General features: G+C 51.4%; 2 protein-coding genes across 4 annotated transcripts; both read right to left on the bottom strand.

The window, feature by feature from the left end:
- Window positions 1,659-11,616, bottom strand: ABCF3 (ATP binding cassette subfamily F member 3). Its single transcript, XM_003358707.4, has 21 exons — window positions 8,940-11,616; window positions 8,557-8,704; window positions 8,340-8,419; window positions 7,804-7,850; window positions 7,541-7,638; window positions 7,319-7,441; window positions 6,903-7,169; window positions 6,523-6,603; window positions 6,379-6,438; window positions 6,223-6,279; window positions 6,091-6,113; window positions 5,925-5,980; window positions 5,611-5,811; window positions 5,433-5,509; window positions 3,993-4,037; window positions 3,782-3,914; window positions 3,088-3,176; window positions 2,894-2,985; window positions 2,602-2,734; window positions 2,383-2,470; window positions 1,659-2,294 (listed from the first exon to the last, which is right to left on the bottom strand). Exons 1-21 carry the CDS (start codon window positions 9,010-9,012, stop codon window positions 2,136-2,138), a joined length of 2,130 nt encoding a protein of 709 aa, XP_003358755.1. The 5' UTR covers window positions 9,013-11,616; the 3' UTR covers window positions 1,659-2,135.
- On the bottom strand, window positions 11,147-20,180 carry AP2M1 (adaptor related protein complex 2 mu 1 subunit). Of its 3 annotated transcripts, NM_001243644.1 has the most exon segments (12): window positions 11,147-11,757; window positions 12,412-12,523; window positions 13,021-13,118; window positions 13,222-13,357; window positions 13,462-13,581; window positions 14,090-14,231; window positions 14,321-14,456; window positions 14,658-14,663; window positions 15,058-15,140; window positions 15,840-16,105; window positions 17,956-18,072; window positions 20,051-20,180. In NM_001243644.1, coding segments are annotated over 11 exon segments (1,308 nt in total). In that variant the 5' UTR covers window positions 18,030-18,072; window positions 20,051-20,180; the 3' UTR covers window positions 11,147-11,622.

Here is a 21,054-nt window from a genome sequence, read left to right as displayed (position 1 = left end):
ACCTTGCACACTTACTGTCGGGTCTTTCCCGATTGCTATAATTCATTCAACCTAATGTTCTGAAGGCCCGCAGCAGAGGCCTGTATTGTCATATACACAGGTTTATTTGATGGAATCATGAAATCAGGAGCCAGCCTAGAGGCCATCTAGTGCTGCCTCCTACCTGAAAGAGCCTTGAGAGGGTAGCAGGGCTGAAAAGTCCCAGAGGCTGGGAATTCACTATTAGAAGGTAGCCTGAGCTACTGAGCTCAAACTGGTCTACTTCTGGCATCAGAGAAAATTACTTTTTTCACATGATGGTTCTCCAAATCACAGACTGAATCACTATGAGTGCTTATGTGGTATGTTAAGGAGGTATTCAAAAAGATTTGTGGAGCTCCTGCTGTGGTGCAGCGGGTTAAGGATCCAGTGTTGCCTCTGTGGCGGCGTGGGTCTGATCCCTAGCCCAGTGCAGTGGGTCAAGGATCTGGCATTGCCGCAGCTGTGGCACAGGCTGCAGCTGTGTCTCAGATTCAACCCTTGGCCCAGGAACTTCCATGTACCAAAGGTGTGGTACATGGAAAGAAAACGTCGATTTGTTGTGGTTACTCAGCCAGTGTTGGTGATCCCTTCTACTACAAGTAATAGAGCTGGGATCTGATCATAGATCCAACTCCAGTGCTCTTCATACACAAAGCCACATCCAAAGACGCAGATCCCATCACAGAAGCTTCAGCTGCATTTCCAGTGACTCTAAGGAATTGGAAGAACTCATACAGAGACCACAAACTGGTGAGAGTCTGGCAAACAGGCAGGCACAGACCCTACACCAGACGGCCCTGATGAAGGCTAGAAGAGAGTGATGGGGCTGTGAGAAGATTCTCAGATTTGTGACAGTGCACGTGGTCATGGCTGCACCTGGAAGAACACCTTCTGTGCACAGGAGAGGGAGGGTGAAGAGGTAGGAAGATTAGTGACCCTTCTGCTGGCTTCACAGTCCATCAGTGCAGAGCCTTCCCAGCTTTATTCTCCTTTACTCCCAAACACATATCTCCGCCCCAGCTACCTATTTATTAGCACAATTCCCTTAGCACCTGGGTTAAGATGTCCTGGTTCGGCTCTGTGATGACAATTCTCTGAAGTGAGCAGGTTCCTTCCGTTAATGCCGGTTTCTCCATTAACAGTAAAGCAATGTCTCTATTTCTGTGTAACGCTGACATATAGCAGCTGAGTACCCGAGAAATAACATTTATAAATCATACCACTTCTGTTAAACAGCTCCCCTCCCTCTTTAAGTACGGATTAATTTGAAACCAAAGCGTTCTCTTCATCTTAGACCCCATTCTCAATTCCTCACTTCCCAGACCCCTCCTATGTGGCCAGGGGAAAAAGAAAGAACATGGAGTCACCCAAGCAAATGGGGACAAGGTCAGTCTCAGTTTCTCTTTTGTCCCAAAGGGTCCAGATCAGAGAAGAAGGACGAGTCTGAGCTGGAGACCACTGGAGAAAGCAACTGGCAGTTTGAGGCCAGGTTACAGAATCAATTTACTCTCCCAAGCAGTGGGGTGAAAGAGCAGAACCAAGACCCCTTCAGCTGAGGCTGAGCCTGGGCTGGAGGGACAGCACTGCAGTGATATAACATGCTGCCCTTCACTTCACCAGCTCTGTCCACCATGAGGTCGAGTTTCAGCAGCTTTAATGACACCTCTGCCCAGGGGCTGATGCTGCCATGGCCTCCTCTGTGTGACTGACACAAGCCTCACAGGATAATGCCAGATCAGAGTCCACACTCCTTATCAGCGGGCAAACACTGCAGCCCTGCACCAGGGAGCAGGTGAGGCAAGGGAGATGCAGGGAGATTTAATTTACACAGCAGCCACTCATGGCCCAGTCGCAGCTGGGGCAATACCGGGGATCTAGAATCCCAGAGGGCACCCCCCACTCCCTTTCCCCTTGGAAGACCGGTCCTCAAAGACCCTTAGGTGGGGCTCCCTGGGTTCGCACAAGAGGATGCTCCAGTCAAAAGGAGAGATTTAGGAATAAGGCTGTCCCCAAAGTTGGGGGAAGTCCGTGGCCTGGAGATGGTTGCCTACATGGTAGCCCAGGGGTCTGGGAGACCAGTCCAGGTCCTGGGCAGAGTCCTCAGCCTGGTGGCCCTAGAGGAAGCCCTCACGGCGAAACTGTTCCTGGAGAAGGGCTCGGTACTGGTCAAATCCCCCCTCGACCCGGGTGACACCGCCTCCTTCGCACACCCACAGCTCCCGGCACACCAGCCTGATGAAGCGCTCATCGTGGGACACCAGAATCACACCACCCTGAAAGACAGGAGACCAGAGGCACTCAGGCAGGCCCTAAGGGGTGCAGTGCCCTGGGGAAGAGGACACAGTGTGAAGGCACACTCACCCTGAAATTGTTGAGAGCACGGCCCAGAGCCTCAATTGTCTCCATATCCAGGTGGTTTGTGGGTTCATCCAAAATGTAGAAGTTGGGGCTGGAAGGGAGAACAGGAAGGCAGGCAGTTATGGGGTCTGGGAGAAAATGATCTCTGCTACAAAGGCAAGACAGTCATTTTCCATTAGGCAAAAGTGGCAAAGAGGGCACAACTCTAGAATGAGGCCTCACCAGGGCATGGTCATCTGAGCAAACGCTACCCGGCTCTTCTGGCCCCCAGACAAGCTGGCAACAGGGCGCATGGCCAGCTCTCCAGAGATGCCGTACCGGCCCAGCTGGTGACGGTACTCCTCCTCAGGCCGACCTGGAACAGGCCCCACCCCATCGTGTGGGTTCTTGGCCCAAGCCCCTCCTTCACCTTCCCCAATTCCCACCCCCAGTGCCCATGTCCTTACACCCAGACTCAGTGGGCTGCTCAGCAACCCAAGGGAGGCCTAGTTGTGAACTCAAATCCCTAACGCACCAGGGAATTTGCGTGCCAGCAGTTCTACAGCACTAACATTCAGGTCCAGCTGCTCCACATGGTGCTGGCTGAAATAGCCGATCTTCAGATTCCTGCAGGCAGATGTGAAGGTGGAGAGAGGGGATGGAAGGCGATGACCATAAAGGAATGTAGCCATGGTGTAAGCATATAGAGAGTGGAAGTGTGGGCCCTACCTGTGAGCATGTCTGATGCCCCGAACAGGGGCCAGGTCCCCCATAAGCAACTTCAGCATGGTAGACTTCCCAGCCCCATTCTCCCCAACCTGTGAGAAGAAACATGAGAATGCGAAGAGTGTACATGAGTGGGACACAAAAGGGAAGCAGATGAGATTGGGTCCTGGGTAGTCTCAGGGACTAACAACTAAAAAAATACGTTTAAGGAACTGCAGAGAAAAAGGAAGGAAGTAGTAAAGATGTAAAAGGGACCAATATCCAAGTACCCACTAAGTGCAGGGGAATTAATTCTCTCAATAACCAGCTGGGCTGGACGTGATCTCCATCTTAAGGATGAGGAAACTGCTTAGTAACCAAGACAGGAAATGGCAGAGCTGGGGTCCGAAGTCTGACCTTGAAGCCCATGCTCTCTCTTATATGTTCCATGGTTTGAGGAAACTCAGAGCTGAGACCAGTAAGACAATGCACTGGTCTAAGTACTGATAAAAGGCCACATGCCAGGCTCTTCATCTGTGCTGCAGAGTGGCCCCATGAAGCTGGAGGAGGGGCTGGTATTAAGTACAGTAAAATCCTCAGCCCAGACTCCTGCTCCTGCGGACCTCCTCCCTCTGTAGCCCATGTGGCCAATCCACACTACGTCCTGTGGCGGGAGAGTCCAGCCCCAGCTCACAGAACAAAGAAACAGCAACCATACCACGCAAATGCGGGATTCAAGATCAGCAGAGACGGAGAGACGGCTGAAGATGATGTGCTTAGGATCATAGTAGAAATCCACCTCATCTAGTTGCAGAATTGGTGGTGAGAACTTCTCAAACCCATCGGGAAACCTGCAGGAGGTGGAAGTGAGGAGCATGAGGGCGGCCAGAAACAAAATGTCCCACCTGCCCCTCTGGCCCAGCACTCACTTCATCACTACCTCCAACTCCTTGTCCACGGGTTTCAGCTCTGGTCTGAGGAGAGAGAGGATGGACTAGATTTGTGACTTTAAAAAATACTGTTCTTATCACACAAGCAATAATATATATACATATATATATATATATACACTGAAAATACAGGATTATCATTTTTTGTAGTTTTTTGTCTTCCCAGTTAATATATTGTGATACATGTTTCACTGTCACAAAATTCTAAAGCATTGTAATTTTAAGCTACCCTACCACCAGCATGTCTAGAATGGTTGCTTCAAGATTTAAATCCCCAATGCTCTCCTGGGTATATGGGCTAAAAAAAAACCAAAAACACTTATTCTAAAAGATACAGGCACCCCAATGTTCATAGCAGCATTAATTACAACAGCCAAAATAGCGAAGCGACCTCAGTATCCATCATCAGGTGAATGAAGATGTGGTATATATACACAATGAACTGTTACTTGGCCATTAAAAAGAATGAAAATCTGCCATTTGCAACAAGGGTGGACTTGGACAATGTTAAGTGAAATATGTCAGAGAGAGAAAGATAAAATACTGCATGAGATTACTTACATGCGAAATCTAAAAAAAAAAAAAAAATCAATAACTATAACAAAAAAGGAAACTGGGAGTTCCTGTTGTGGCTCAATGGGTTAAGAACCCAATGTAGTGTCCATGAGAATGTGGGTTCAATCCCTGGCCTTGCTTGGTGGGTTAAAGACCCGGCATTGCTGTGGCTGCGGCGTAGGCCAGCAGGTGCAGCTCTGATTCGACCCCTAACCCAGGAACTTCCATTAGCCACAGGTGCAGCCCTAAAAAGCAAAAAATAAAAAAAAAAAACAAAAAGTTTGGCAGTTCCTCAAAAATGTAAACACCAGAATTACCACGTAATTCTACTCCTAGGTATGTACCCAAGAGAACAGAAAACCTATGTCCACACAAAAACTTGTACACAAATGTTCACAGCAGCATTGTTCATAAAATCCAAAAAAGGGAAACAATCAAATGCCCATCATCTGATGAGAGTCAATAAACAAAATGTGCAATATCCATATGATGGAATATTATCTGGCCATAAATACGAATAAGGTATTGATCCATGCTACAACACAGATGAACCTCGAAAACATTATGCTAATAAGCAAAAGAAGCCCGACACAAAAGCTCACATATGTGATTCCATGCCATTGCTTCCAGAATAAGCAAATCATATATGGAGACAGAAAGTAGACTGATGGTTGCCTAACCCTGAGGGGGCGAGATTTACTTTCCAAAAGCAGGACAGAATACTCTGCTTTCCTGAGGGGAAGAAGTTAAAGTTGGTTTCTAGAAAAGGAAAGACCCAGAGTGGGAGGGCAAGGGGTGGCCTACAAAATGAGGGGAACAAATAAAAGACAGGAGTCAGGACCTGGTCAGCAACAGTGTACTCACAGCTTCTCCAGCATCTTGAGTTTACTCTGCACTTGAGAGGCTCTGTTGGCATTGTAGCGAAACCGGTCAATGAAAACCTGCAGGTGGAAGAGTTCAGGCACTGTTGAGGCTCCCTCACTCCCCACAGCTCTGATACCCATGGGATAGAGCAGGTCCCCAGCCCAGCCTGCCCCCACACCTGGATATGCTGGCGATACTGCTGCTGGGCCTCGTATTCACGCTGCTGGTTGAGCAGCCGCTCCTGCTTGCTCTTGATGAAGGTCTCAAAGTCTCCCCGGTAACCGTCCAGCCGCTGGCTGTGCAGGTGGATGATGTCTGTGGCTATGGCATTCAGGAAGTTGCGGTCATGGGAGACGACCAGGATTGTGGAGGGCCACGTCTGAGGGGTCACAGGATGGCAGGCCCAGTTTGGGAGGGCAGTCAGCTCCCAAACCCCAGTGGCCTCAGAGGCAGACATTCCCCTCACCTACCTCAGCACCTGTAGGCACTCACCTGCAGGTAATTCTCCAGCCATAGGATGGCCCGTACATCCAGCATATTTGTGGGTTCTGTAAAAGTCGGGGAGGACACATTTGGGATTAAAGAACAAGAAAACCAGGAACTTGGATGATGCCACTATTCTACATCCCCATATCAGGGTATTCCATTTCAAACTCACCATCTAACAGCAGCAGATCTGGCCTATGGAAAAGAATGCAAGGTTTGAGGTTTTAGGTCAGTGACTTGTTGCCACCTCCTGAGAGCCAAGTACATCCTCCACAGTATCCATGCAGAGGCCCAGAAGACTCACCTAGCAAACAGTGCCCGTGCCAGGGCCAGTCTCATCCTCCAGCCACCTGAAAACTCCCTAAAAAGAGACAGAGCCACATCAGGGGCAAATGTTCACCAGAACAGGCAGAGAAAGAGCCAAGAGTGTTCAGAGCCAAGAATGGTAAGAGACACTTACCGGGTGGGCTGCTGTTGCATTTTAGGGGTAAAGCCAAGCCCAGCAAGAATGACTGATGCCCTAGGAGTGAAGAAATTAAAGAACCTGGTTGGAGCAGGTAACAGAAAAGATGAAATCTAAAGGAAGGAAGGGAATTTTAAATACCTGGCAGGTGCTTTGTCAGCCTCAATCTCTTCCAACTTGGCATAGACTTCTGCCAGCTGTGCAGCTTCTGAGCTCTCAGCCCTAGGAATGGGAGCAAGAGCAATCAGCCTGAGTCCAGGCAGTCTACAAGATATCCTGCACCCTAGAACAGCTAGAAAGCCGGCCACTGGCTGCCTTGTTGCTGGGACAGGAACAGAGGACAGGAAGGATATGAAGGCAGTGGGCACTGTGCAGGAACAAGGAATTTACAGCCCCACAGTGTCAAGTTCTAAACTCTGCTGCATATTAGGATGGGCAAATGAATGGTGGATTGTGCCAGCAAGGCAGGTACTCTGTTGGGCACAGGTGCTGCTGGGCAATCCCTTGCCTGAAGCCCTCACCTGCCAGCAGCAATCTGGGCACTGAGCTCCCGCTCCCGCCGCAGGAGATCTTCTCGCACAGTGTCACTCTCCAGGACACTCTGCAGGGCAGGGGTGTCGTCTCCAGCAACCTCCTGCTCTACATGCAGCAGGGAAATATGGGCTGGAACCCGCAGGCTCCGGGTGGCCAGCATCTTCAGCAGTGTCGTCTTCCCCAAGCCATTACGACCCACCAGCCCATAGCGGCGGCCCCATGCCAGGTTCACATCTGCTCCAGCCAGCAGTACCCTGCAGGTGCAGAAAGAAGACAACAAAGAGTGCTCTAGAAACAGGTGCACAGTAAGTTTAACTACAGAAACCTATTTTTAGCCCTATTTCATTTCTTCAAATTGGAAAAAGAAAACCATCACCCCTTCCCCACACTGCCACTCCCTCACCTATCGCCAAAGGACACATCAAAGTTCTCAATTCGCACATCATAGGATTTGTTCTTGCCAGACGATTCCAATCGACTCTCCTTTCTGCTGCCTGCCTGGCTGGCTGATGCCTCTTCCAAGACTCTTTAAAAGAGAGAAATGGATGGCTTTTAGCACTACCAACCACCCTTCCATCTCAGTAGACTGCTCTGTTGTCTTCTCAGCCCTTCTTGCTAAACTCACAGAGGGTTATTGGTTTTGAATGTGTCCTTCTCTGAGCGCTTCTCCTGCTTTGCCTTCAGTCGAGCTTCAGCTTTTTCTAGCTTCTTCGCATTCACTGTCTAAGGGTTTAAATACAACCATTTCATCTGAAGGTGTGGACTCAGAGACAGAAAAAAAGACAATGAGCAATCTCCCAGAAAGACACTCCAATATATAGAGACAGTCAACTCCCACCCCCACCACAGACACAGCCCTCTCTCTTTCTTCCTTCTCCCCTTCCTCACCGACGACTGTTCCCTCTTTAGCAGTCCTGGAAGTTTGGTGCCACAGTCTGTAAGCGATAAGAAAAGCAGTCACCTTTTCTCTGAGGGAAGGGAAACTAACATTCTGAGTGACTAATGTGAACCCGACAGAGACTCATATATTTAAAGGAAGGTCTCACAAATTCTGGAGATAGGTATCATCCTACTAACACTTAAAACAAAAGCCTAATTCACAGATTAAAGACACAGAGAATAGAGCAGATAAGTAACCCTGACAATATCATGCAGTTGTTTAGTAAGTTGCAAAATTGGGGAGTAAACCCAAGTCTGTCTAGCTCCAAGGCCCACACACTTCCTACCATACCCAAGAGCTTAGAGAACTCTCCAGTCCTAATGCCTTCAATAATGGGCTCATTTGGCCTCAGTAAAGACATCAACTAGTTACTGTGGAAAAGAGCTTCCAAGAGTCCAGGGCTCCAGGAGGCAGGTAGCTAGCGGGTGGAGACTGAGAAAAGGACAGAGGGTAGAGCAGCTAGTTCAATCTTCCCTCATCTCACCGTAGTTCTCTGTTATCTTTGACAACTGGATGGGAGCGTCTAGTAGCACCTGGCTGTTTCCCTGGGTCTGTGGCTCAGCCCTTGAGTGTAGGATAGAGAGTAAACAGTTAGAAGTTGAGCAAAAAGCTCTATGGCCATCAGACTGTCTTCCCTCAGGTCGTTTCCTGACCGTCCACCCTCCCATCACCTCCGCGAATCCCCCTGCCCTGGCACGTACAGGCGCAGGGTGTTGTACATGCGCTGACACACGGCCCTGATGCCCGCGTCATCCTTGCTGTCCCCGGACACCTCCTGCAACAGTTCCCCAACAGCTTCCACCAGGTCATCCACAGACTCGAAGTCCGCACTGCCGCTGTGCAAGACACCTAGGCCGGGCGTGGCAAGACGAGGAAGATGCCGGTTAGAGTGGACATACAAGCAGTTTTAATTCCCGAACCGCAGTCCTAGTCCGGGCTCCAGACCCAGCCGGCCCTCGGAACAAGAGGTCACGCAGAGGAGAGGCCTAGCAGCGGTCCCCGGCATTGCCCTCCCTTAGTCCTCCCCTCCCCCTCCTAGACTTCCACTTCAGCACCCCCAGCGCGTTGATTCTGTTCCGCTTACCCGTCACGTAGTCGAAGACTTGCCCGTCAATTTCGGGGAACTCGCTCCGCAGGATTTCAGCGCAAGTCGCCATGTTCCAGTCGGGAACCTGTCCGCGCAGTCGCTGCGGGACCTCAGCCAAGGCCCGCCCCCTGCCGGTCGCCCAGAAAGCTCACCCTTCCTTCCAAAGCGCATGCGCAGCGGTAACGTCAGAAAAGCGCGGACCGCACCGAACACGGTAGGCGGTGTGAAAGGCGCTAGAGGAACTGTGCGCAAGCGCCGCTTGGAGTCTACGTCAGAGGTGCACTCTGCGCTTGCGCAACCCTTCCCACGAAAAAATGAGCCGCATGTGCGGTTCTCGCTGCCTCCTGGGAGGTGGAGATCCTGAAGGCTGCGGGGGCGGGGTGGAGAGGAGCTCGCAGTTTATCAGGGCGGGAAATTGCTGATGGCCCGGCGTGGGGAAACCTCCTGAGAAGGGCGGTTGATAAAGCATATTGACCTTGCTAGGTTCTATACGCTCACTTGAGGCGAGTCAGCTGCAGCACGCCTATCCGAGTCCATTTTGGAGTCCGCGGAGAGCCTTGCTGACTCATGCTCGTCCCTTAGTTCTCAGAAGCCCTTGGCGCGGTTCATTGCGGCCGAGGATTTCGTTCTTGTTCCCAGACCCTTAGTCAGATAGCCAGCCCTCCCGCGACGTGCACTCTGTCCCTCCACACTTGACAGCTCAGCGGACCTAAGCGAATTATGCCTTACAGTCCTTCCACCACCCCGGGACACTACCTCATTGACGCCCACAGGGCAAGAAAACCAGATCCACAAGGTCTGTGTAAATTCGTTAATATTTATTCCCTACCTACAGCCAAAGCAGACTTCCGCACCCTCAGTCTCAGTAAATTACTGTAAAAGGGTATTATTTCCTTTCACTGACTCCCTCAGGTAGAAGTTAAGGATTTTCCCAAAATGCTACTGCTTCACATTTAACGTGAACATTCTAAAATTGTCACCTAAAATTACATCATTATCCATTCATTCTTCTGCCATTGCGAAGCATCAATCCTGATACTTGAAATAAAGTTTCAAAAGTTATTATTACGCTTCTTGGGAGTTCTGGTCGTGGCTCAGAGGAAAGGTATCTGACTAGCATCCATGAGGATGCAGGTTCGATCCCTGGCCTCTAACAGTGGGTTAAGGATACAGAGTTGCCGTGGGCTGTGGTGTAGGTCACAGATGCTGCTCGGATCCGCATTGCTGTGGCTGTGGTGTAGGCTGGCAGCTGTAGCTCCAAGTTGAGCCCTAGCCTGGGAACCTCCATATGCAGTGGGTATAGCCCTAAAGAAAAAAAAAAGTTATTATTAAGCTTCTAGATCTAGTAACTATTTTACATGAAACAGAACTCTGACGCAGAGATGACAGATATGGTTTCTTCAACATTGCAAAAGCCAGGGGAGAACCTATGGTTTTTAAGATTGAAGAAGCAATCACCAATCAAAATGGACCTTGTTTGGATCCAGATATAAGCTGTGAGAAATTCTGTAGGACACTTGGATTAATAAGCATGAACACAGACTGGATGTGATATTAAAGAATTGACCACAAGTTGAAACATCATGATGGGACATGGGGTTCATTATATATTTTCTATTTCTGTTTGTTTGAAAAATTTCTCTAACAGATATTTTAGGTTTAAAAAGGCTAAGACCAAGCAAGGGAAAACTGGTGATGGCACATCTTTATCTGCTCCAACACCTGAGCAGAATAAAGAAAACTCCATTAGAGACTTGCTTATTTGCACACAATGCTCTGGAGAGGGGGAGGCATAGAAGGGAGGAATTTTGTTAAGAGGCCTGGGAAGAGGATGGAATTGAGAGGTTAGTTTCTAAGGATGGCTGGAAAGACCAACTGTAAACCCTGCTTAATCTCTGCCAATAGAGAAATACCTGCCTAAAATAAAGCTGAGGCTGATTTTAGGAAAAGAATCTCTACCCTCAAGGAATTGAGTGGCACGGTGTCAGGTGGGGCTGCCTGCCCTTGAGGCTATTTCTCAGAGGAGACCTGGAGCTAATACCTGTCAGGATAAGGGCTTGGATGGCCCTAGCAGTTGAGCCTTGACAAAGGAAGAGAGTTTAGAAACGAAATTCTGCTCAAGACAGTCCTTTTAAGACAGGAAGGAAGCGGTCCCACCAGATCCCCTCCCCATGTAGCCACCACATCAACACTTGGCCAGCAACTCCGTTCTACAGAGTTTATTGGGTTTATAACTGGACGAAGTCACAAGTGTACAAAATGAAGCTCACACTAGCCCAAAGCAGAGTAGGAATTGAGGGCTGGGGATCCGTTACTGGCCTTTGGGGGAGCTCCGAGGTGAGGGGCAGCCAACCCTCCCACTCCAGAGAGATGTGGCCATAGGGGAGGGGAGGAGAAGGGGCCCATCTGACTTTGGTCACAGAACTCAGAGCCTGGCATTGGGCCAGGGCTGGCAGATGGATGGAAGAGCAGGAGCCTCAGAAACCACCCTGCCCAGGGAGCCCAGGGACTGTTCCACCAGTCCCGCTTGCAACATGGTTGGTCCAGACCTAGACTCAGGGGCTGGTGCAAAGGGAAGGCAGCAAAGCAGGAGGGAGGAGACACTGATGTGTGGTGGCCGAGGGCACCCAGACCTGTGGAAGAGGGTGGGTGGGGAGACGGGCTAGCTGTCACTAGGCAGCTAGCAGCGGGTCTCATAAATGCCACTGCGGCCAATGTAGCGCACCCATTTGATGACATCGTGGTCGCTGTAGTTCAGCTTCGGTTCAAACACCTTCAAGTAGCGCACCTTGAGGCCAGAAGGCGCGAATGGCACCTGGGCAAGGGACAGCTCCAGTTAGGAATGTGGCCTCCCTTTCATAGCTCCTCTCCTCATAGCCCTGCCCTACCTCATCTCTACTACAGGTGTTTGAATCTTTGGGGCCCTTGGGGAAGCTGGGGTGCTGAGGGGTCCTCTGAGAGGTTACTAAAGATAGCATATCCAAGAGTAACTTGCAATCATTTGGGTTTGAAGTCAAGCTCTGCCTGTGACAACTTAAAGATCAGTTCCTTTAATCAGCAGCGGCAGTAATCAAAGACTTGCCTTCGAACATACTTATCCTGCTCAATATTATGGACTTAAACAGTAAGGTGGAGAAAATTACATGTCCATCATGCACAAAGCAAAGTCAGCCCGCTTTCCTGTCTCTAAGTAAACTTTGTGTCTTACTTGTCATGGAAGTAATCTACATTTTCCCTAATAATTGTTTTATGACAAGCCAAATAAATGAAATCAAAGATTTTTGTCTAAATAGAAATTTCTAGTAGGAGGCCTGAGTGGGGAAGGAATAGGTCTAGGAATTGAGGTTACTTCTCTCTGGGCCTCAGCTTCCTCATCTGCAAAGTGATAAATACTGAGCTTGATCCGAATGATCTCTAAGGTTTTTCCTAGCACACCCTGCCATGGTTCTAGGCCCCTTCCCTGCCATACCTCAAAGTTCATCGAAATGGGGGGTCGAGCCCATTTCTTCTTGTCATTGGTGGGCAGAAGCTCAATCTCAGCGCTGATCTGTGATTCCTTCATGCCTGCCATGCGCTTGATCCTGGAAACAGAGGGGCAACAGGTAGTAGGTGCCCCTAAGAGCTTGGAGGAGCTTCCGGGATCAGGGTGGTTCCCCTTTGGGAGGTTGGGAGGTGGCAGGGAAGAGAACCCAGCAGCTTGTGGGAAGTGCTAAGGCAAGGAAACATGATGAGGACTCTGATAACCTCCTGCTGTGAAACCTCGGGTCTGTTACTCCTTTAGCACTGTGCACTGCAGTTTAGACACATGACCATGCTATCCCTTGCTCCATCTACTTCACAGAGATAGGACAAGGGCAAACTGGGAAATGTTAAAGAAACTTGATAAATGCATAAACTCGCCCCAGTGATATGTACACTCACACAGAGCTGTAAGGGGTGACGACACAAGCAGAGGTCCCTGGAGAAACAATCACTCCCCACCCCCTGCCACACACACACAAAGGATGAAAGGGGAAACTTAACAGGGTACACCAAGGCATTTGGAGCCCTGCTGTGGCCTCAAGAAGGAAAGACTCACTTCCACACGATGGCGTTCTCGCTGGCCTTGTACTTAGCCTTCCCCTTCATGCAGATCACCTGCACCCCGCTGGTGTTCAGTGGGGTTGGGATCCTCACCTAGAAGTGACACACCTGTCAGCGAGCGCTGCCAAGCACTGACATCAGCTGCCTTTATTGCTGAAGAGAGATGCTTCCTCCTCCCCATGTTCCTTATCCTCACCTCAATCTTCTGAGCCAGTAGTGAGGGCTTGAAGTTGGACTTAATGACCACCTTGACCTCCAGCTTGGTGCGCCCCACTTCCCGAACTAGCGGGATCACTCGGAAGGGAAGGATGATGTCCTTGGTGGTGCGATACCTTCAGAGATGCAATACCTTTAGGCTGGCATAGCAGAGCCTGTCCTCTACCCTTTCCCCCCTCTCTGCCAACAGGACCCCCTGTTCCTCACACCCCACTGGCACCTCATGAGCTCAAATTCTCCATCTGGTGGGATGAAGCTGATGCTGCGTTCAGAGTCAAACTTGCTGAGTCGAACACACTGGTGGAAGGTGCAGTCATCAATGGCAATTGATTGCTTCCCGCTGCAAGCAAGGGCAGAAGGTCTCCTCATTGGTACAGGAGAGTGGCAGCAGAGTTGGGCTGGGAGACTACCCCACCCCCAGAGGCTGCCAGAACCTGGATGAGGCTTGCACTGTAGTCTATGGAAAGCTGCCATAATGCAGCTTTCTGACTTGGGAGGGGGCAGTCCCTGTTCCAGAGTTAGGGATGAGTGAGAGCTTTACAAACTCATCATCTTTTGAGAGCTCTGCTGCTCAGAACTCAGTTTTAGGCATACTGGGCAGGCAAAGGCCATCAGTATGTAGAGAAGAGTCTTGGACCTTTGGACCTCAGGACCAAACCAAGGGGTTACTGAGTAGAATGAAGACAATCCCCTATCTCTTTTAAGCAGATACTAAGAGCAACCAGCCAAGCACAACCTGGGGAAAAGGGAGTTTGCATCAATGCAGAAATGAAGGAACTTGTGATCACCAGGCGCTGCTCTGCATTCCACGGTCCACCCTTTCCCACCAGCTCCCCTGCCTTAGGTACCTCTTGCTTGTTTCATCGGCTGTGCCTTTGCCCTGCTTCTCAATGACAATCTTGTCATTCATCCCAAACTTGCACTCAGGCATGCCACTCAGGTAGCTCTTCATCACCACTCGGCCGGACACATGGGCGCTCAGCACCTGCCCTGGTGAGGGAGATAAACAAGAGCAGCTGAGTCAGGACCAAGATCCTGCCCTGGCCCCCGCTCCAGCTTTATCACGAGAGGGCCCTCACCCTGTGGGGACATGAGGAGGTTCACACTCTCCAGCACATCCAGGAAGAGCTCGTTTCGGCGATACTTGATGCCTTCCCGCCGCCAGCCAATCTGCCCTGTCACCTGGCTGGTGATTTGGGACTGCTCTTCTTTCGTCTGCATGGGGAACAGAGACAAAGAGCAAGGCCTCACTCCTCTCCCCCTCCAATCCTCCTGTCTCTATCCCTGCTCCACCTTCCTCCTTCTCCCTTCTAGCCACCACCCCCACCCTGCCCCAGTATCCACCTTCCCCCATGGGGTAGGGCCTAGAGAAAACTGAGCAAAGCTGCAAGGGTGGAAGCTGAGGGAACAGCTTACCTGATGCTGGAGAACACAGGGCCAACATGGTGCCCACAGGAAGCAGTAGAGGAGCGCAGACGGGAAGAGGCAGGCAGGAAAGAAGAAGAAGGCTATGAGGCCTGGATCCTAAAAGAGGGCCCAAGCTCTCTCCTCCAAAGCAGCCCACACCCACTTCCCCCAGTGTGGAAGGAAACTGCTTGAGCTGTATTCCCAGTAACAGAGATGCTGAGTTGGCAAGCTCCAGGGGTGGGAGAGGGCCACACAGAGCAAAACAGGTCTGCAGTCATGGCAGAAGGCTCCAGGCCAGCACTTCCTGTCAAGGGCAGGCTCATGAGTCAGCTCCGACAAGGCTTGGGGGCCAGCTGGGATGAAGGGACGTTGGGCTCCACCCTGACAATAGCCTGTACAACTCAAGTACCTGGCTTTTGATGCCCTGCTGGGTGATGAAGGTTTTTAGCGCGCCCGTCTCTGAGTTCTGCGGGTAGCCAAAGTCCAGGATCTCTGCAAAAGGAAGGGAACCATCAGCCCCTAGAAAAAGCTGAAGCCTTCCTCATTCCATCCCTCCCCTGGCCTGGATATATCTGGCCAGCATAGCTCCAGATGACACTGTGGCATCATCTGCAGCCATTTTCTAGCTCTGTAGCATTTACTTTAGGATTTGTGCTTTATAAATCATTAAAATGTCAGATTTTTTCCAAATAGAAAAAAAGAAAATAGTCACATGGCCAGTGGGTGAGAAATCAAGAATCCCTGACAGAGGGATGTTGGGAAGGTGGAAGGACTCTGTTCAGTTAAATCATACTCTGCAGGGAAACAGAGGTAACAGTACACCTTGAGAGGCCTGTAGTATCTCACTCTCCCCCAGGCTTGAGGCAGCTGTTGAGATGAAAGCTGGGAGGACAGTCACTGTAATAAGGCCCAAACCACAAAGGTAAGGGGATAAAATGTGCTTAACTGCAGGAGGACCAGCCACCAATAGAGCTTTAGGTCTTCCCCCACCTCCACAAGCTAGCCTGTTTCTGTGTTCACTTCAAACCAGCCTTTAAGTCTGGATTTGGACGGTTCTCTTCAGGGGTCAAAAGACCAGAGAGTCAGGAAAGAAAATTCAGAGGGCACTGGAGCCTCAGACCTGCTCCCACCTCCAGGCCAGGCCCCATCAGGTTCATTCCCACCCTAGACCCACTGCCCTGCCAGCCTCACCATCAAGCAACTCATATATGAGCACAAAATTGTTCTTGATGTTCTCTTCGCTGATCTTCCCAAAGTAGGCAGCCATTACGTCACACATCTTATAGAGGAATTCGAAGACCATGGCAGCATTGACATTCTGCTTGGTGACAGCTGCCAGCCAGATGTTGGACCGCTTAACATGGAAGAAACTGGTGCGAGCGATGTTGGTGACGGGGCTGCGCACCTGCTGCCGGGCGTGGATAACATTGACCCGAAAGGCGTCCACTGCGTTCCTCCTGAGAGAGAAGGGTGCACAGGGACTGCTCAGTACCCAGGCAGACCTCACTCTGAAGGGATCAACCACGGGTGCTAACGAACAGCCACCCCCCTCTCTGCTGGAGTCTGACACGCACTCTAAAGCCACTGCCTAAACCACTGGGGCAGCTCCCTACAACTCCTCTCAGTGGGGGCAGGGGAGGAGGACCAGAACTAGCTGGTGTCTGAAGGCCACGAGAGACAGAGAGGTCAAGTGGCAATGACAGGAGGGCAGGTGTAACCTTAATAAAGTGAGGCCCATCAGGTTCAGAAAGATATGTTCCTGACTCCCAGGCCTGGCCCCAATTTCCCCACTGCCACCTCTACATCTCAGTAAGCTCCAGGCCCAGATGAGAGAGAGACCCCGCTGCTTCTCCAGTCTTCCCACAGTGATTCCACCAGTGGGGAAGGCTGGCTTCTCCAGAAGTTAGACAAGGCCAGCATGACTTCAGAGAAGGCTCTAATCTACTGAGGGACAAGCACTAAGGGGCCATGGAGCTGGGCCACCCATTCTTGCTCAGGATCCAATTCCAGGGCAAGTCCAGGGAAAGAAAAAGGAAGAAGAAAACAATGATGTGGGGGGCAGGGCCCCCCACCCACCTGTGCCTGGGCAGCAGCTTAATAGGCCGCTTACCTATTGCTACGGCAGCCAATGAGATGGGATGAGAGAAATGACGCCAGCAAGAAGAGGAGAGTGACAGCAACGAGAGAGAGGATTAGACACAACACACTGGGGCGGGTAGAACACACCATGAGGTGGAAGCAGAGGGGCAACAGGCAAGGGGTGGAGAGCACAGCAAAGCATGCAAGCTGGTGTAGCCCCTGGCCTTGGCTTAACCAGGCCCACTCAGGGTCAGAGGGGGGTGTAGATAGGTGTAGCCAGCCAGGTTCAGGCAAGCCAGGCATTGCCGCAACTCTAGCTCATGCCCCACCACCAGCCATTGGACAAATAGCCATAACGGCCAGGGGAGCCTATTAGCCAGAAAGCTAGGAGCCGCTGCAACAGGCCCACCTCTGACCGTCTATTCTAAGCGATTCCAGGAAGAAAAACAGCACAGCATGGATCAGAAGAGCCTAACCTCACAGAGCCGCTGAGGCTAGGACAAGTCTCCTCCTCGGGGAAGAGCTGTGGCATGCAGGGTAGGGCAGAATGAGAAGTAAGGCTGTGCCTCCTTGTGGAGGTCGGAGGGGACACAGGACAAGGAGCTGTTCCCTGTCCACTGTGATAGGTCAGAAAGGGCAGCATGGCCTCCCTGCCTGTCCCTCAGTGACCTGGAGAGTGCCTCGGGCTTGCTCACCACCTTTCCTCTCCAGGAATGGCCCAGAGGAACTGAAAACATAGCTGAGTCAGCAGCCTGACTCCTCCAGAAAAAGAGTGGGAGAGGATTCAGCAGCCCAGAGAGGTTTTCAAGAGTCCAGTGAAAACTCACCATGAGAAGGGCTTCTGGGAGCAAGACTTAGATGGATTAGTACCACCAACTCCACCCACTGGAGACAGATCTCCTTTCTCCTCAAAGGAGGGATCAACCTGCCCAGGCAAAAGCACTCATTTCCAGAAACCAGGTCTGTCACTAAGGGAAACAGGAGGCAGGAGTTCCCAAGACTGTGGGGGTCCTGCCATTCCACAGATCCCACCAAGTGGCCAGCAACTGGCTGCTTGGCCGATACCACCAGACCTAATGGGAACCAGGCTGTGCTAGCTGAGCTTCTAGGATGCAGCGAGGGGTAGGGGTGGTCCAAATCAAGCCTCTGGTAGAAAGAGATCTGGTCCTGCATGCTGGGGAGGAGGGATGGGGGTGAGGGGCACAGCTGGCTCAGCCAGGGGACTCACCCGATGTCATCTCGGTAGACCCGGGAGATGAGCACCTCCCCCTTGTGATTATAGATGAATAAGCCTCCAATCATGGCGGCAGCTCAGTCCTGGCAGCCCATCGCTCTGAGAACAGACCTAGGACAGGTGGGGGCAGGGTAAGGGAAGGCCTTAGAACCCCAGCCAACGTCCCCTGTGGGGCTGTGCAGGACACTGGCTGAGCTTTTATCCTGACTCAACCCTCCAGCAAGTGACCCTGTGCCCTCCCGGGCATGCCCCTCCCCTCAGCCAGGCTCCAGTTCCTGTTTGTCCCTTACTGAAAGGGAGAAAGGGAGAGGGACTTGGGCCCAGGATTCTAAGGCCATTTTGATCCTCCTTTTTCTGGGGCAGGACCCAGAGTAGCCCCCTCCCCCTTTCACAGCGCTGAGCTCAGCAAGGCCTCTTCCTGTGCAGACTCTCACTCAGGCTCTGGCCGGTGAGTCACTGTGAAGGCCTGCAGGCGGCTGGAGGAATGGCGGTAGGAATTACTCCCATAGGTTCAGGCCTGAGGCCCCTGAGGCAAAGCTTTAGGAGCACCAGTCTCTCAGGCTCCACTACCCTTGAGAAGGCAGCAGGGCCTGAACCTCCAGCTCTCTAATTCACAGAAGTCTAAACATTCCAGGAAAGGGTGTGCAGGCAGTGGGGAAGAGGAGAGAAGGGAGGCCTCAGGCCCTGACATGGACCCAGGAGCATGGTTCCAGCCTCTCCCAGGCAGTCAGATAAACAGGCAAAAGAGCAGAGGAGAAAGGCCCCAGCCCTGACAGACAACACCTCAAGGGCCCAAGCTACTTATTAGTTATTTCTGACCACCTCTCTTTAAAAAAGGGAGGCTCCCTCTCAATTCCCAAGTGTAATCAAAATACAGGTGTGTGTGGCGGGCAGCGGGTGTGTGTATGCAATTCATAAAATCAAGAGATCCTTCCAGCTGAAATTCTGTGATTCCAGACCCACAACATAATTCAGCTGAGTGCTTATGAACAAGGGGCAGAATACCTGAATTACTCAAATTATTTGGGTCAGACTAATTCAGACTTTTCAAAGAGAAAAAAGGTTAATTTAGTTCTAGATTTCTGGGATTAGCCCTGGTGTTAGTTTCACAGGGAGCAGTTTGGCAGACTTTTCTAAACTGAAAAATAAAGCCTATTGTCAAGGCGGCCAAGGTCTCCCAGACTGAGTGAAAGGTCTCTCAAGGTGGTGGACACATCCCACTCCTCAACCCCAAAGAGACTGGGAGAGGAAGCGCAAAATGGAGGTATAGCCCTATGCAAAGAACCAAGTTCACAGGTATCAAGTGGTAGGGAGCTCAGGGCATCAGAGAAGCAGAGATGGGGCCCAGGACAGGAGTGGAATATCTAAAGGATATACCAGCAGCAACAGTCAGGCAGTATAATCAGGTGAGCCCACAGCAGCAACAGGGCTGGTGGGGGCACCTGGAAGAAAGAGTTTACAGTATGGCAAAGGTCAAGGCTTTGAAGAGGAAAGACGGCAGGGAGAGAATGAGAATGGCGAATCAGGGAAAGCTGGGGAGAGGTAGCTTGCTTTGGGATGCAAGTATAGAGGCATGTGGGGGTGCTGGGCTATTCGCCTTGGGGAAGAGGACATCGCAAGAAAAGCTGGTTCCACGGGGCGCGGGGGGCTGTCACTCAACTGCGAGGAGGGGGTGCCACAGGGTGGGCTAGCTTGTCACGGTCCAAAGAGGCGACACAAGTGCGTGTCACTTTCCAAAGGATGGGGGAATTGTTCCCTGCGCGAAAAGGAGAAGGCGCAGAGGGGTAGGGGGTTGTCAAGATCCTAGGGAGGGGGGCGCCGCGCGGCGTCCCACCTCTGGGAGGATTCCAGTAGGTCTCCCTCTCAGGGAAGGCTACGGGCGGGTCAGGTGAAGGGCACCGCTCCGTGCCCGTCCTGCAGCCGCGCCCGGGGCGCCCCCGCCCCACCGTCAGCTCCCTTCCCGATATGAAGGCTGGGGCCACTCCCGGGTGTGGGCAGCTTTCGGCGTAGCGCAGTGCAGGGAAGGGCAAAGCTGGGCAGTCGAGTAGCCGTCCTCCCTCACCCGGTTACGACTAAATCCCGAGCTCACCTGGTGTCCGAGGCCGCCTGCTCTGCCGGGCCGGCCACTCTCCGGATCCCAAGATGTCCGCCCGCCCCCTGCTCGCCTGCCCGCTGCCTCGGCTTTCACTGCAGTATCTCGGCCCCGCCCCGGCCTCAGCTGCGCGTGCGCGTCCGCCGTCGGCGCAGACTACAAATCCCGTCAGGCTCCTTGGCCTTCTCGCTTACACCTTTATGCGCCCTAGGATTAGCAAAACTACAACTACCGACGGCCTTTGAGAGCCTTCGAAGGAGGATTAGCGTTCCTTGGAGGAACGGTAGGAGTAGATTTATCCAGCCCTACCCGAAATACACAGTCTAGAATAAGCTGCTACACTTACTTCATTTTCCCCATTGAGCATTATGGGAATTGTAGTCTTTGCAATCCCTCCTGTTCCTATTTCTGTGCTACTGAGAGCCCGAAGGATTAGTGCTGTTTGTTGAAGCCCATCTATTAATCCTTGGATTGCCGTAGGCTTTTCAGTCTCCAGTGTCTGGATTTTTTTTTTTTTTTTTTTGTCTTTTTCCAGGGCCGCACTCGCAGCGTATGGAGGTTCCCAGGCTAGGGGTCTAATCAGAGCTACAGCTGCCGGCCTACCCCACAGCCACAGCAACGCCAGATCCGAGCCACGTCTGCGACCTACACCACAGTTCACCGCAATGCTGGATCCTTAACCCACTGCGCCAGGCCAGGGATCGAACCCGCAACCTCACGGTTCCTACTTGGATTCGTTAACCACTGATCCAGGACGGGAACTCCTGGTTGTCTTCTCTTTACACACAAATACATGACTTTGGCAGTAGAAGTATTTGTGCTGAGTTTACTGCTTTGTAATATCACCTCTGATTTTCCCACCTTTTTTGGCAATATATATTGGTTACAGACATGAGCCTTTTCCCAGGGATCAAGACCCAAAGTAGTAGGAGGCAAATATTTGAAAGAAACTAGTTAAAGCTTTATGAAAATATGTCATATTCTACCTCAGTTATACCTAT

The sequence above is a fragment of the Sus scrofa genome, chromosome 13, assembly GCF_000003025.6.
Source record: "Sus scrofa isolate TJ Tabasco breed Duroc chromosome 13, Sscrofa11.1, whole genome shotgun sequence".
Taxonomy (NCBI): domain Eukaryota; kingdom Metazoa; phylum Chordata; class Mammalia; order Artiodactyla; family Suidae; genus Sus; species Sus scrofa.
The sequence above is the reverse complement of the archived record's forward strand: the minus strand, read 5'-3'. Positions and strand labels throughout refer to the sequence as shown.